General features: G+C 65.6%; 1 protein-coding gene across 4 annotated transcripts in view; it reads right to left on the bottom strand.

The window, feature by feature from the left end:
• Nucleotides 1-1609: 1609 nt before the first annotated feature.
• The window catches only part of FGFR1 (fibroblast growth factor receptor 1), a 29695-nt gene continuing 15269 nt past the window's right edge, over nt 1610-16035 (bottom strand). The window contains exons 3-18 of one of the 4 annotated variants that reach the window (XM_054180809.1): nt 14871-15134; nt 14039-14122; nt 13408-13583; nt 11394-11517; nt 10428-10618; nt 8433-8577; nt 6695-6897; nt 5976-6121; nt 5696-5817; nt 5461-5571; nt 5149-5339; nt 4882-5004; nt 4660-4730; nt 4049-4186; nt 3434-3539; nt 1610-3315 (exon numbers count right to left, since the gene is read on the bottom strand). In XM_054180809.1, the coding sequence (XP_054036784.1) occupies nt 3139-3315; nt 3434-3539; nt 4049-4186; nt 4660-4730; nt 4882-5004; nt 5149-5339; nt 5461-5571; nt 5696-5817; nt 5976-6121; nt 6695-6897; nt 8433-8577; nt 10428-10618; nt 11394-11517; nt 13408-13583; nt 14039-14122; nt 14871-15134 (2372 nt within the window). In that variant the 3' untranslated portion in view covers nt 1610-3138. The remainder of the gene's footprint in view (nt 3316-3433; nt 3540-4048; nt 4187-4659; nt 4731-4881; nt 5005-5148; nt 5340-5460; nt 5572-5695; nt 5818-5975; nt 6122-6694; nt 6898-8432; nt 8578-10427; nt 10619-11393; nt 11518-13407; nt 13584-14038; nt 14123-14870; nt 15135-16035) is intronic. The other 3 variants (XM_054180810.1, XM_054180811.1, XM_054180812.1) reach the window with 3 other exon arrangements.

The raw sequence follows: 16035 nt of genomic DNA, 5'->3' as shown, positions 1-16035 counted from the left end.
TCCGCGGGCCCCCCCTGGGCAGGGACTCAGCGGCGCTGGGTGGTGGGGTGGCGTTGGTCCCGCTGGTCCCCGCGCAGCCCCGAGCCCTGCCAGGGTGTCCCGCACAGGGGCTGCAGGACGAGCTCCTGCCGCCGTGCCCTGGGCTTGCTGCTGCCCTCGGGGCCGATGGCTCGGGGTCCTGCTCCACGCGGGGGCCACCTGGGCGCTGGCTCTGCCAGTGACGGGGGCTGAAACCGGCGCTGGGGGGGTCTCCATCTCCTGCAGCTGCCCACGTGAAGAGGATGCCGTACCGGGAAGAGCAGACGAGGATCCACATCTCCCTGCTGCGGGGCCAGCGTCCAGGCAGCACCGTCCCTGCGGACCCCCGGGACTTCGGCTCGACGAAGGGCAGCGCAGCGTCCCCAGGGCTCTGCGGGAGGGACCCCCCGTGCCCCGGGGGGATGCAGAGGGCACCCGGCTGTGCCTGCCCACCCCTTCCCCAGGCCCGCGCTAGCCGCGCTGCTGGAGCTGCTCTGCTTATTATCATATTTAATTGCCCTCCCGGTAACCCCAGGAAATGAGCAGAAGATTGTGATAGCAGCAGTTTCTGATGATGTAAACACGAGCTCCAGCTCTCCCCGCCGCCTTGCCAAGTCGGTCCCGGGGAGAGCGGTGATTTATGGAGACCCCCAGCCCCGCTCCCCCCGCTGCCGGCTGCCTGGGCTGCGAGTTTAATCTCGGCCTGTGAATTCAACATAAATCACTTGATTAAAAGCTCTACTTAATTTAGGGGGGGGGGGAAGAGGGGGGCAGAGCGCAGCTGATCGATTTAATTTACACAGGGAAACAGCAACAAGCAGATGCTTTTAAAAGGGCCAGCGAGGCCGATGATGCTGCGGCCGTTTCATCTTAACCATTTCAGTGCTCGGCAAAGGGGCTGCAGCCTCTCATACCCCTCCCCGGTGAGCCCCCCCCCGGCCCCCTCACACCCGAGCAGCCTGGGGGGGCCGTGGGGCACCGGATCCCCCGCGATGCCCCGACGGAGGGTCCTCAGCCGCAGCTTTAACCTCCCCGGGGGGATGAAACGCCATTCCTGGGGCCAGCGGTTCCAGCAGGCAGCAGGTCAAGTTTGAAGGTGGAGGCTGGGGCTGGCACCGGCTGCGTCCTGGGAAAAAGACGGGAAAAATGGGAATTGAACCAGGGCGGTGGTTCCGGTGGTTCTGGCCGGGCAGCCCTCCCCTCCTGAGGGAACCGCCACAGCCCCGCCGGGGGCTCACGGGACCCGGGGCTGCATCACCCCGAGCCCGCGGGGACGGTGGCACCTTCTGCAGGGTCCAGGGTCCCTCGGCAGGCAGGTGGGTCATCCCCAGGAGACACTTTCTGTCACATCCCGGTCACGCAGGTGTCCTTTTGGTAGCAAAAAGGCGGCGAATGGCGTTTGGTTGTTGAACGGGAGAATGTTTTTACAGGGAATGTTGGAACCATGAAAAACAAGAGTTCCCACAAAAGCAGCCGCCATCCTCTGAACGTCGCTTCCCCAAACCGGTCGTTCAATGAGCTTTAGTGCCCAGACCCCCTACAGCCCCTTCCCCACCGCCCCCCCAGGGACGGGGCCAGGGCTGGCAAAGTCTCGGTTAAAGTCTTTAATAATTACAAGAATTCCAGATTCATTACAGAAGAGTTTACAACAAATAATATTTCTCCATACAAAGGCAAAATAAACTTTTCAAGTAACAGCGCCCTGGCTCTGGAGTCTCACCGCCAGCGACAGGGGAGGGAGGGGGCACAGGCGGCCCCTTCCCCAGCCGGGGAAATGCCCTGTCCGTGGAGCGGAGCTCGGGCAGCCGGGCACCGCCGCCGGGACGGAGACGGACGGGCAGCGCGGAGCCCGGCTGAGGATGCTCCCCCGGGCGCCGGTAAGGCACTGGCGGGCATCGCCTGGGGAGCAGGGGCTGCGCGGGGCACGTGTCCTCCGGGCCAGCAGCGGGCACCCACGTGGCACTGCTCCGGTGTCCCAGCGTGGGACCGGTGCGAGCCCCCGCTCCTTCCCACAGCGAGCGGGGCAGGGGCTGCAGCCCCCTCCCCAGGGCACCGGCCCGGCATCACCTAAAGCACCAATATGGTGCCGCGGGCGATGCCCGGCCCCAGGGGGACACGGCGGGGGGAACCAGGGCAAGGCCAGGCACGTAATGACAACGTATTCCCAAAAGGCATCGACACATTATTATTATTATTGTTTAATACAACCCCATATAAAACTGAAGCAGCAGCAGCAATTCTTATCGAGGGACCTAAACTGAAATAGGTTTAGAACATAATTTAAAAAAATAAAAACAGCAAAAGTAGCAAAATATATGAACTTTTTTTTTTTTTTATAGCAACTGATATCTACCAGCCACTAGTACCTTACTACCAAACTGGTATATCTCTGGTAACAACCCTTTTAAAAAGACATGTAAATATATATTCATATTTATACATATTTTTAGTTATGTACACAGGACGTTTGTTTTGAGCACTGGTGTACGTGGCCGCCCCCGCCCTCAGTGCCGAGCAATGCCAAGGCCGCGTCCCCCGCTTCCGAGGGACCAGGGGTTGGTCAGCAGAGCCCGGGGGCGCTGGCGCTGCGGGACCAGCCCCGGAGCATCTCGGGCAGCGACGCCGTGTCGGCAGGACTCCGGTGCTGCCAGCGAGGCTTCCAGCGTGCCCACAGAAACCCGTCACCGGGCTCGGCCGAGCGAGTTCTCCGAGTCACAGGTAAGCCTGGACACGACACGCCGCCCCGGGATGGGTGGCTGGCTCCCCGGCCAGGCGCTGCCCACAGGAGAGGATTTCGGCTTCACCAAGCGGAAATATTCAAGCACAGACTTCTTGGAAAAGAGGGTGTTTTTTTTTTAAAAAAAAAGGAAACCAAGAAAAAAAACCCACCAGAACAAAACCTTTGGGCTGCAGAGAGCTCACAACTAAGGCGGCAGGAGAAGCTGGCAGGAGAGGTGGGTGGTTTTGGTTACGTGAGATGCTATGGTTGTGTCTCTGAACCCTTTCTGCAATAGCTCAGCGCGGGCGGCGTCCGCGGGCACGACACGGCGCGGCACACAGGGCACGGCACACAGGGCACGGCACGGCACGGCACGGCAGTCCCTGCTGGCAGCACCACCCTCAGTGTCGCTTCAGTCCACCGTTGGTGTGCTGAGGGGGGAACTTGGGAAGGCACGGCTCGTCTGGAAGAGGGTCGTGAGAAAATACAGAGTCCTCCCCCGAGGAGCAGGTGGAGCTGCGGGTGTCCGGGAAACCGGGAGAATACTGATCCAGCGGCATGGAGAGGTCCAGGTACTCCTGGGAGGGACGAACCCCGAGAACGGGCTCAGGAGGGGAGCGGGCACCCCCCGGGGAGCGCCCACCCCCGGCAGGGGGGTGCAGGGTGGGGACAACTCGCGGGTGCCGCCTCTCCTACCTGGTTGGAGGTCATGGCCACGATCCTATCCAGGTCTTCCACCAGCTGCTTGAAAGTGGGTCTCTGGGAGGGGACGGCGTGCCAGCAATCCCGCATCATCATGTACCTGGGAGGTGAGGTGGGGGCTGAGCCCAGGCGGGCGGCTGGGGACCCCCACCCATGGGAGCGGAGCAGCACCCAGAGACAGCCACCGGGACCCGTGGCCAGCAAAGACACTATTCCAGGGATTCAGGGCTAATATGCCTTGGGTGGAAGGACGGGAACTCCCTGCCCACCCTCCCAGCCACTGGGAGGGATGTGGAGCTGTTTCGGGAGGAGGGTGTCCGGGGAGCTCAGCTAGTCCGGGGTCACCCCGGGATTCACTCCCGCTGAGAAATAACGAAGGGAGATGGCGATTATCCCAAACAAATGGAGCTGATGTTTTTGCACGGCTGGGAACTGCTGGGAAAGGGACTCTGCACATTTGCCCGCGTCTCCCCGCGTCCCCCAGCCCCTGCGATGGCACCCGGAGGCTCCCGACCCTGCGGGGAGAGGCGGCAGTGCCGGTCCCCGGCCCGGCGGGGGGGCTTGGGGTGCCGGCGTCTCCCTCCCTCCCGGTCCCAGCGCCGCACTCACAGCTCGTTGGTGCAGTTGCTGGGCTTGTCCATCCTGTGACCTTCCTTCAGCAGCTTGAAGAGCTCCTCCACCGGCACACCGGGGTAGGGCGAGCCGCCCAGCGTGAAGATCTCCCACAGCAGCACGCCGAAGGACCACCTGCCCGGGGCAAGCACAGGGCAAACGCTGGGGCACGCGGCTCCCACGGAGCCAGCACCCCCATTTCATTTCAGAAGTTCGTTTGCGGGGAGGGACAAGCGCTAACAGCTTTGATTCGCCCTGCGAGACAAACAAGTCCCAGCGCCAAACGTAATTTGCATTCAAAATATTTTGTCTGCTGACGCTAATTGCATTTTCCTTAAATTAAGAGGGATCACATCTGGCGCGCCACGGATCCTGTTCCCCAGCGGGCGCTGGGACCTCCGCAAGATGCTGCGAGATGCAGGCAGCGACGCAGGCAGCGACGCAGGCAGCAAGAGCGCTGCTGGCCGGGGTGGCCACGAGGGGCCGCGTCCCCCAGCCCACGGCAAAGTGCCCAGCAGACAAACGAGGGTTCTCCCCCTTGCTCCCCGTCTCCCCCCGACCCATCCCGACGCCGGGCAGGGAGCGTTCGCCCCGCGGCCGCTACTCACACGTCGCTCTGATGAGTGTATATTCGGTCGAACAGAGCCTCTGGGGCCATCCACTTCACCGGCAGGCGACCCTGGGACGCAAGAAAGCCCCACATCGGTCCGTGCTGCCAGGGATCGAGCCCTGCACGCCCGCGGCATTGCCAGCGCGGGTCGGGGCATCCCCGGCACGGAGAGCCCGGCTGCCCTCGCCTGCCCCCGCAAAGCCCCTCGCCCACCACTCACATTCGTCGTCTTCTTGTAGTAATCGATGTGGTGGATGTCGCGGGCCAGGCCGAAGTCAGCGATTTTCATCACGTTGTCCTCGGTCACCAGGACGTTCCTGGCCGCCAGGTCCCTGTGGATGCACTGACCGAGCACGGGGCTGTCAGGGGGTCCCCGAAGCCCTGGATGGTTCCCCACGACGAAACGGGCTGGGAGGGAAGGGTGCAGCCTCCCCAAGCCCAGCTGCTGGGCTCCCCATCCCACCACCGCACCCCGGGAGCTCCTCACCTTCTTGGAGGCCAGGTACTCCATGCCCCGGGCCACCTGGTAGGCGCAGGAGACCAGGTCCTTGAAGGAGAGTTGCTCCTCGGGGACGCGGGTGGGGTTGTAGCAGTACTCCATGCCGGGGGGCCGCCGGGCTTGCAGGTACTCCCGCAGGTTGCCCTTGCTTGCGTACTCCACAATCACGTAGAGGGGACCTGCGGGGACGGCAGGATGAGCGGCCGGACCACGGAGCGGAGTCAGCCCCCTCCCAGCGCGGGGAGAGAGGCCGGAGGGACGGCAGAGGGGACACCCCCCTCCCTGCTCGCGCCCCCTCACCGTCCTGCGTGCAGGCTCCCAGCAGGTTGATGATGTTCTTGTGCTTGCCGATCATCTTCATCATCTCCATCTCAGAGATGAGGTCGGACAAGTCCTTCTCCGTGGCATCGGCTAAAGTGGTGGAGAAGGCAGCGGTCAGGGATGGGGGGACCAGGCTGGGTCCCCCGCACGCTGCACACCCAGCCCCAGCCTGCAGCATCGTGCCGGGACCCCCCCGCTTCTCACTGCCACTTACACTTGAGCATCTTCACCGCCACCTTGGTCACGCGGTTTGGCTTGTCCTTGTCGAGGCCGATGGCTTCTGCCAGCACCACCTGCCCGAAGCACCCCTCTCCCAGGGGCTTGCCCAGGATCAGCCTGGCGGGAGGAGACACCCTGAGGCGGGGGCCGGTGGCCATGGGGAGAAGCAGGTCGGTGGCCAGCGTCGGCAAACGGCATCGGCAGTGCCACCATCCTCACCCAGCTCCCACCCAGGCTGCTCCGGCAGCTCGTCCCCGCAGGGGATGGGACCTCACCTGTCCCGGGGCAGCTCCCAGCGCGGGTCCTCGGGGAGCTCGTACTCGGAGACGCCGGCCAGCATGGGGGTGCCGCTGGAGGAGAGCCGCGAGGGCCGGACCAGCATCACGCCCGAGTTCATGGAGGAGCTGGAGTCGGCCGACACCTGCAGCGGGGGCCGTGGGTTACCTTCTCGCAGCGCCGGGGGTCCCCACCGGGAGGGAGATGCCACCGGGAGCCTTCGTGCCCCAACCCACAGCCCCCTTCCCCTGCTGCCCCCCCAGGGCTGCCTGCAGGCTTCCACCTGGGACCTCTGCAGGCTTCCACCTTGGACCCGGACTAAATGATTTTTAATTAATTTCCAGCACGCCGATACCACAAAATATACAGCCTGGGAGTTCTCCGGTCTCCTCAGTGAGTAAAACACGCTCTTCTGCTCGAACACCGAATTGCTGTAAATCCTTCTGGTCCTCCTCATCACCCTCACCGAGCGGGGATGGGGGGGGGCTGTGCGGTCCCCCCTGCTCGCCGTGCTGCTGGACTGGTGTACAGCCCACGGACGGTCCTCACCCCGTGCCACGGACGGGCACAAGGATGGAGGGGGTGGCACGTGCAGCAAGGTGGGCTGGTCCCAGGTCTCCCCCCATCCATCCTCCTCCAGAACCTCCCCCCCAACCCGTGGGAAGGGCAGTTCCCCCAGGAGGGGCAGTAGGTGCAAACAAACCCCCTCTCTACTTTCTGTTACCTGTCTGCGCAGAGGGATGCTCTTGGCCAGCTTGTGCACGGCCAGCTGGCTGTTGAAGTCCGTCTTCTTGGTGGTGCTCTTCATCTTGTAGATGATGACGGTCACCACCATGCAGGAGATGAGGAAGGCCCCAGTGCAGTAAATGATGATCTCCAGGTAGAGGGGGGACGTCATCATGGCCGGGGTGTCTTCAATAGCTGGGTCGGCGTGAACAGGGCGTTAGCACCCGCCGGCCCGCCCGGGGCCGAGCAGCAGAGTGGTGCTGGGGGATCCCCGCCAGCTGCTCCCCGTGCTCAGCGGGGACACGCTCTGCATCGCCGGAGACCTCGGTGCAGCGCAGCGTGTGGCGGGGACTGGGGGGCTGCCTGCCCACCCCAGCGGGGAAAGAGTGCGGGCACCCCCAGGATCCTCGTCCTCGCGGCTGTGCAACGCATCCACTGCATCCGCAGGCACGTGCCGGGGCAGGATGGGGCACTGGGAAGGGGTCAACTGAGAAAGGCGTGAAGTGGGGGGGACAGTGCCCATGTCCCCCAGCCGGGGCCGTGTGGGACAGAGCAGAGCTCTCCCGTCGGGGCTGCGCTGGGGATGCATCACCCCGCAGGGACGGGGCATCATGGACACCCCCAGGACAGGTTCCCTCCCCAGCTGCTGTGTTTAGCCCACGTGCGGAGCTACAAGTCCCTCGGGGTCCGGGGGTTACCCTGAGCATGGTGGGGGCCACCCAGCAGTGCCTGGGGCTGTGGGAGTCCAGGCGTTACTGGGAACGAGCGGGCAGAGCTCGGAGCGGAGCAGCCAGAAGCACCTCCAGCGGCAGCAACCTGCCGTGGGACCCCCAGGCTGGCGGGGAGGAGGGTCCCATCCCTGCCGTGCCGTGGGGCAGACCCCGCTTTGGTGGCCGCCGGTGGCAGAGGAGGTGGCAGTGCCCTGAACAGCTCAGAGCAGCTGCAGCCATGTGGCACGCTCCAGTGTGGCCACAAACTGGTGAACCTGGCAGGGTGGGAGCTGCCATCGCTCCAACCTGCCCCGACCTGCCCCCCCCAAAGAGCGGAGCCTCAGAGAGAGGTGCAAGAGGGAGTCGAGGTTCCTGTCCCACCTCCGAGCACACCCGGCTGACCAAGCAGCGGCTGATAACGGGGAAAAGTTTTTGGCTGGAAAGCGGCAACCATGCAGCGCCCCAAAAACTTCCCCGGTGGCTGTTATCAGGCGTTGGTCCGTGCGGCATTGATGCCCGAGGAGCGGCATCAATGGGGACAGGGGCAGAGTCCCCGGCAGCGCAGCAGAAGCGACACACAGCCCCAGCACGGGTCCTGTGCCGCAGGGCAAGGCCAGCCCCCCGTAGGCAGCGCTGCCAGCACCCCCGAGCCCCCCCCTGCCCCCCTGCGCGGGCAGCGCTGGCCTTGCCCTACGGCACGGGACCGTCCTGCTCCAGCGGAGCAGCCCCTGGTTACGTTCCCCCGGGTATGCATCGCCTGGGGCAGGGAGAGAGCGGGGGGACAGAGCCCAATCGGGGGGTGGAGGCGGGGGACGGACCCCAGTTGGGTGGCGGAGGGGAGCAGACAGCAGGGGGACACGTTCCCCATCCCGCTCCGGCTGCCGAGCAGCCCTGCCGCTCTCCTGCTGCACCGTACCCAGCTCCGGGGCGGGGGGACAGGGGCTGGGAAACGCTCTCTCCCGGACCGCAATGCATACGTTGGAAAGGAGGGAGGAAAGGGAGAGGAAGAGGAGTATATACCTTCGAGAACTGTCAACCATGCAGAGTGATGGGAGATCCCAATAGAATTACCCGCCAAACATGTATACTCCCCAGCATCCTCAAATGAGACATTCCTTAAGTGAAGGACTTCCATTTCTTTGTCTGTTGTGTTAACGCCAGCCGTCTAGAAGGAAAAATGGAAGCAAAAAACGGAGAAGCAAACGACATGAGATCTTCTGGGAAGAAGGCCAGAGAGGAGGGAGAGCCCAGTCTCATTTGCCAGACCCCCGGGGAGCAGACAGAGACCACGGCAGCCCTGCGAGAGACACCCTCGGGATGACCACTCATCCCGGCGGACCTAAGGAGATGCTGGTTAAAAACCCTTCACCAAACTGCGTGTCCTGCCCATCGGAACATGCTGGCAATGGGCCACATGGAGAAATGAACCTCGGGCAGAGCCGGCCGGCTGGCGTGCGCGATGCAGGGACGGAGACGGGAGGACGGAGACGGGAGGGCAGCGCAGACAGGGGACGCGGCACCATGTCATCCCCAGCCAGGCACAGACGGGGCGCCCGGGCCGGGTGCGAGGGTGCGGGGCTGGCAGCACCCGGGTGGGAAGCACACAGGGGAAACACGGGGACACACACACACACAGACACAGCGCAAAGCCTAGCCGGCCCCGCCGAGTATTTTTCCATGGCTTGTCGCACCAGAAACACAGCAGAAACAAGAGAGCCCAGAGTTTTGTTTTCCACCGCCGGGGACTGACGGTCCGAGGAAACACCCCGCCGGGCGTTCTTCCGATTACCTTTTGCCAGAGGTCTGGTGACAGTGAGCCACGCAGACTGGTTGGCCTCGCCAATATAATTGGAAACCTTACAAACATACTCCCCGCTCTCCGCCTCTGTCACATTATACAGGGTCAGCACCTCCGCATCAGAGCTATTAATCCCCGAGTGCTGGAACAGACCAACAACATGGAGTCACATTGACGCGCTCACGAACGGCAGCGCCCGGAGCGTCGGCACCGGCTCTGCCAGCCCAGGGGGGCTGCTCGACCCCCCCGTACCCGCTGCCGGGGGGCACAGGCAGGCAGTCATGGGGCTGTAATCCTGCTCCCCACTGCCACCCAGCCAAGGGCACGGCTAGGGACACGTCTGGGGATGGCTGCGCACCCCAGGGTTGGGGACACGGTTGGGGATGGCCGTGCACCCCAGGGACATGGTTGGGGATGGCTGGGGATGGCTGTGCACCCCAGGGACATGGTTGGGGACAGCTGCACACCCCGGGATTGGGGACACAGCTGGGGATGGCCGTGCACCCCAGTGACACGGCTCGGGATGGCTGGGGACGGCTGTGCACCCCAGGGTTGAGGACACGGCTGGGGATGGCCGTGCACCCCGGTGACATGGTTGGGGATGGCTAGGGACGGCTGTGCACCCCAGGGACATGGTTGGGGACGGCTGCACACCTCGGGATGGGGGGCATGGCTGGGGACGGCTGCACACCCCAGGGTTGGGGACACGGCTGGGGATGGCCGTGCACCCCAGGGACATGGTTGGGGACGGCTGCACACCTCGGGATGGGGGGCATGGCTGGGGACGGCTGCACACCCCAGGGTTGGGGACACGGCTGGGGACAGCTGTGCACCCTGGGGACAGGGCGGGGGATGACGGTGCACCCCGGGAGTCCGCAGAGCGGCCGCTTTGCTCGCTGTGCGCAGGAGCGAGCTGCTCTTGCCGGGATGGAGCAGGGGCTGGGCTCCCCCCGTCCAGCGCCGCACTCGCCCCCCGGGCTCCCCCCAGCCCCACGGCGAGAGCCTGTAGGGCTGCAGAGGGACCATGCTGCCCCCCCTGCCCACCTCTCACCCCAGCTCCTCCGGGCACCCCGCTGACGGCTCTGGGGCTCCAGCCGGTGGTCCCCAGCCCCAAGCGGCTCCTCTCGCCTGTGGCCACCACCCCACACGGCTGCCCGGGCTCGGGACGGGCGAGCCTGCGGGGACACGGGCTGGGGCAGCCCGGCGTGCGGCTTTACCTTCAGGATCTGCACGTAGGGCAGGTTGTCGGGGCCGATCTTGCTGCCGTTCACCTCGATGTGCTTCAGCCACTGGATGTGGGGCTGGGGGTCGCTGTAGACCTTGCAGACAAACTCCACGTTGCTGCCCAGGGCCACCGTCTTGTTGGCAGGCAGCCCTGCCTGCAGGATGGGCCGGTGCGGGGACCGCTCTGCGGGACCCGGGGAGACGGGGCACCTTACGGCAGGGCTCGGGGTGCTCGGCCACCCCCCCACGGGGGAGCTCCTGCACCCTGCAGCCCCCCCTATGCACGGGGACCCCCGGCTGCGGTGGGCGCTGATGCACCCGGCAGAACCACGGTGTCCCCTTCCCCAGGGGACGGCCCCCGCCACAGGGCAAGAGCAGCCAGGAGGGGTTGGGGATGGGGACAGGTGACATGGCGGCGCGGGGATGGGGACAGCAGTACCTATTCGGCGGGGTCAGAGGTCAAACAAACCTAACGAGGGCCCCGGCCATTAACAAAGCGGCTGCCACTGTGGTGAGTCAGCATTAACAAACCCCTTTGTTCACGTCGCTGACTGTTCCCTTCAGTTTGCTCAGTGTAATCAAATTAAATCACATTTTCAATGGTTCATTTACTGGCATTTAGAGCAGCTCCACATGTGGAACTGCTCAGACCAGCCTTCCCAGCTGGGAATTATGGCTAATAAGGCGATTAGAAAAAGTTTCTGTCTGGTCTATGAAATTATTTCCACCACAATTAAAACCCCCCAGAACGGGCTGAGGTGAACCTTCTGCCCCGCGGACCCGATGCGCCGCAGAGGTGCTCGCCGGGGGCGGGGGGGGCAGCCGCGGGGATGACAAGCCCATCCCCATGAGCACTCCCCACCCCCATTTCGCAGGGCGCAGCACCCGTTTCTGCCAGGGGTGCGTGGGGAGGGTGGTCGGGGACCCCGGGTAAACCCCCCCAGCCCCGCGCTCCTCACCCACGACATCCAGCTGGTAGGTGTGGTTGATGCTCCCGTACTTGTTCTCCACGATGCAGGTGTAGTTGCCCTTATCGGACGGCACCACCGAGTCCATGATGATGCTCCAGGTCGCGTAGCGGACCTGGGGGCACAGGGAGGATGACAGACCCCGTTACATGCGAGGCATTGGCGGGCTGGAGCGCACGAGCCCTCGCTCCCGCTCACGTCAGAGCTCGGCCCTCGCCGTACAGGCAGGACATAAATCTCCCTTTGAGGTCACCTTTCCCCTTTCCTACAGAGGGACCGTAATTGCTCCCAGCTGTCCCAGGACAGCCTCGCCACGGAGCCAACTGCGCCGAGAAGCAGATGTTGTGAGCCGAGCGTGATGGGCTCGCCCGGCGCAGGGACACCCCTCTCGGGCGGCCCCCAGCGTGCGCAGGGAACAGACCGGCATTGTTCCCCCGCAGCCCGGGAAGAGCCACTGCCCCCCGGCTGGGACCTGTGGCCAGCCCCGCCGGCGAGAGGGCACCGTGCCGGGCAGGGCGCAGCCTGGGCGCTTCACACCGTGCCCCCGGGACACCCCCGTGGGTGCCGCTGACCAGGCACCATTCCTCTGGGATGGGTCCTGGTGTCCCGGCTGGGCTGTGAGCGCTCCCCAGGTCCCTCCCAGCTATGGGACACCGGGACGGCATTCCTATGCCCTGCCCCGCCGCCAGTTCTGGCTGCGGCTCCTCCTGGCGAGTCCTGCCCAAGCCCCGCTCCCTGCCAGGGCGGCTGCATTCCTCCCTCCCAGCTGGAAACTGCTTATTTCCACAGTCCTGCCCCATTAGCTATCCAGGGCACCCTGCTGTCGCCGTCCGGGGAGCCGCGGCATTGCCAGCAGCCCCTCTCCTGCCCACGCGTGAGCCCGCGTCCCTCCCCGGGACATGCTACATGGAGCCGAGTGCTGTGACATGGCCGCATTCCCGCTGGGTGTCCCTGGCACCCGGCTGGTTCGCGTGGCACGCGGGGCCACCGCTGGATCCCATTTGCGCAACGCGGCGCAGGACTCGGTGGCGAGCGAGCGCCCGAAGCCGCGGCCCCGCAGCACCCGGCTGGGCCGGCCTGGGGGACACACGCCGGGTGGGCGTCTCACCCACCCAGGGGTGCGAGGCTGCAGCCCTGCTCCACAAAACTACCTGAGAGACATGAAAAAAGGGGAGGGTGCCCCCCTGTAGGGTCACCCGGGGGTCCCCGGGCTGGAGCTGCCCCAGTGCCACAGCAGCCCTGGATGCTGAAGAAGCGTCGTCCACCCGCTCCTTTGGGGAGGGGAGAAGCTGGGGGGGTCCTGGCACGCTGGTCCCACCGCTGGGGCTCTTAAGCATCAGCAGCAGCACCCCCACTGTGAGACTGGAGCTTCGAGAGGGGGAAAGCCGAGCCCCCATCCTGCCCGGGGGGGCTCCGCAGCCTGGACCCGCTGTGGGTGCTGGGGGAGCAGCGCTGCAGCCCCCTGCCCAGCTCCGGGAGCAAACGTGGCCCCCCTGCACGGGGCAGGACCCCCTCCCCGACAAGCCGGTACCCCCGGGCTGCTGGCCCAGCTCCTGCCCACCAGCGCTGGGACACGGAGGGGCTCGTCCACCCCTGCAGCCCCAGGGCTGCCCAGCCACCCCCGGGAGCCCCCGGGGACGCCGAGACCCCCTCTCTCCGGCGGGGGGATTAGGCGAAGCCAGCAAAGGCAGGCTGCTTCGCCCGCCGCCCCCTCCCCCAGGGGTTGAGCCGGTGCAAACATGACCCAGAAGCAGGTCACTGCCGTAGGGCTATTTTGCAACAGGAATGTCAGAGGGGCCCATCTGCCCCCGCCGGGGGCTGCGCGGGCGGGGGGCTCGGTGCCTCTTAAGCTGCAGAGCCCCTTCCCGATCCTCCCCCTCCCCGGAGCGAGCCCTCCGGCCCCTGGAGGTGCGGCACAGCCTGGGACAGATGGAGCCCAGGGCAGCATCCGCGCAGGCAGGGCTGGGGGCTGCCCCCCTGCTGCCTCCCGTCCCGGCCCCCGTACCTTGTACCCCCCGATGCGGTGGTCGGGTTTGAACTCCTTGCCGTTCTTCAGCCAGCGCAGCGTGGGGTTGGGCGTCCCGCTGGACGGGCACTTGAATTTCACCGTTTTGGCAGCGGGGACGGCGTGGAGCTTCTTCTCCATCTTCTCGGGATAGGTCCAGTAGGGAGCGATGGCCTCTGGGGAGCAGAGCCGGGGGGGTATCAGCACCCCGGGGCTTCAGCCATGGGCGTTTCGCCCGTGGTTTGTCCCCGAGGATGCCCAGGGAAGCTGGAGAGGTGCCGGCAGCTGAGCCTGGCTCTGGCAGGGAGGGGAGCTCCCGGACACGGGGTGTTATGCAGGAGTCACGGCAGCCCTGCGGGACCCCTTCTTTGCGAGGTGCACACACCGCCCCAGTGCAGCCATGCCGGCACCTCCCCTTGCTCCGGCCAGGCTCCTTTGCCCAGACCCGCTCCCCGCACCGAGGCCTTGCCATCGCCGGGTGCCCCGGGCTGGAGCAGGACCCCTGCCCATCCTCGCCCCTGCCCACCCTCGCCTGCCTTTCTCCGTCCCTGGGCGATGCTCACACGCATCTGCAGCCTCCCCACACCCCCCGCCAAAGGCCTGGGCGGCCCCAGAGACAAACCCAACGTACGGTTCGGCTTGGTGTTATCCGCCTCCTTCTCCTCCGAGGAGGAATCGTCTTCGTCGTCATCATCCTCCGCGGAGGGGAGCGCGTCTGCAAGAGAAGAGACGGCCCGGCTGAATATCCGCGCGTGGACCCTTCCCTTCCCGAGGGGAACCAGGCGGGAACGGGAGCATCGTGGGCTGGTGCCGAGGGACTGTGCGCGGGGGGTGGCTGGGGCAGGGCCGCGTGGTGCACAGCGGGTGCTGCGGGGGTCCCGGCTGAACGCTGTGCGTGCCCATCGGCGCAGCCAGGGCTGACAGTGCCTGCCGTCCCAGTGCCCACAGCCCGTGGACATCACGAAGCAATGTGTCCCCAGAGGTGACTTCAGGGCTCCATGCCGCGTGTCCAAGCACGGCTCCTCTCCCCGTGCCCGGTGCCACCAGCCCAGCTGGGGCGGCAGCCAAGACCCTCTGGGCACAGAAACGCCCCAAGCCTCAGTGGACACCTCCCGACCTCGAGCATTCCTTCTCCTCCAGCCTCACGCTCTGTCAACACCAACACGGACCCGGCTCACGCCCAGCGTGTGCCCGCTGCTGCGGGCAGCCCCGCCGCCCCCCGGCCCCGTGCAGACAAACAGGCGACAACATCCAGCTGCTCCTCCCTGCACCGCAGCGGGAGGGACGTCACGGCACCGCGCTGGTACCTCCTCCGGCAGGTTGGAGGAGACCATCGCAGGTCTGTCCCCACCTCACTGAGCGGCTGGACAGACGCATGCGTGCGGGTAACACCAGGCGTGCAGAGACAGCCCGCTCCTTCCTCCGCAGCCTGGCCCCAGGGCTGCCCCTTCCCCGCTACGAACCTGAGACGTTCACGGAGAAGTAGGTGGTCTCACTCCCCGAGGGGCTGTTGGTCATGCAGGCATAGAGCCCTGAGTCCTCGGGCACCGCGTCCCTGACCTCTACCTCCTCCCCGGTAATGCGCGTCCGGTTGTTCTCGGCCAGCTGGACGCCGTCGCGCACCCAGTTGATGCTCTGGACGTCATCCCTCAGCCGGCAGCGCAGCTGGAGGAGGTCACCGGGGTGGGCCGAGTAGGACTCCACTTCGATTTTGGCTTTGGGCAGAACTGGAGGAGTTAGGAGAGAGAAGAAGAAAAAAAAAAGAAAAAAAAGAAGGAGAAAAGGAATAGAGACCAGAGGAAACCATGCTGCTGCTGCTGCTGCCGCCGCGGCTCTGTGTTAATGAGGCGACATGCACTGCTGGGACGCTCCCGCGGTGGCACCGAGGACCGGCTGCCCCCGGGGCGGAGGGGAGGGGGGAGTCAGAGGCTGCGAGCACCCCAAGCAGCACCAAGCACTTCACCCCCGCGGCAGCACCCGCTCGGTGCCCGGGGAGTCCCAAAGCACCAACGCACCCCTCGGCCTCTCGCCAAGCACCGCTCGGCCCAGGGGGAGCGTCGAAACGGGGGAGAAATGGGCAATTTGAGACACCCCAGGCAGAGCTAGCTGGAGCGGACGGATCCTACCCAAGCCAGGAGCATCCCGAATCCCTGCTCAGCTCTGCCACCGCGCAGATCCCCACCACCGCGAGCGGGCAGCCAGCGAAGCGGGCCAGGCTCCCCGTGCCTTGCCCCGGTTAGAGCGCGTCGGGGCAGGGGCAGGAAGGGCAGGGGGGGACGAGGGGCTGCGGCAGGAGAGCAGGCGGGGGAGCGAGGGGCTGCGAGCGCGGCAGCGCTGGGAAAGGTCAGCCCAGGGGAGCTCCGGCCAAACAGGTGCCGGTGGCGGCGTTCCCCATGGCAGCGCCCTGGGCAGGGAGAGCTGCAGCTGCTCCCCATGCGACATTTGTGTCAACAGCACAAAGATCCTTTCTCTCCATCCCGCTGCTACGTGATCTTGTCTCTCCTGGCCCCGGCAGCGCGGACGCGGCTCCGTCCTCGAGCGCTGCCCTCCGTGGCGGTGCGCGCGTGGCTCTCCCTGGGCTTGGGGCAGACGCCTGGATTTCAAACCATCTCTTCGCACTCCGCAGCC

Source organism: Rissa tridactyla, chromosome 20, assembly GCF_028500815.1.
Source record: "Rissa tridactyla isolate bRisTri1 chromosome 20, bRisTri1.patW.cur.20221130, whole genome shotgun sequence".
NCBI classification, from domain to species: Eukaryota; Metazoa; Chordata; class Aves; order Charadriiformes; family Laridae; genus Rissa; species Rissa tridactyla.
This window is presented reverse-complemented; position numbering and strand designations above follow the sequence as displayed.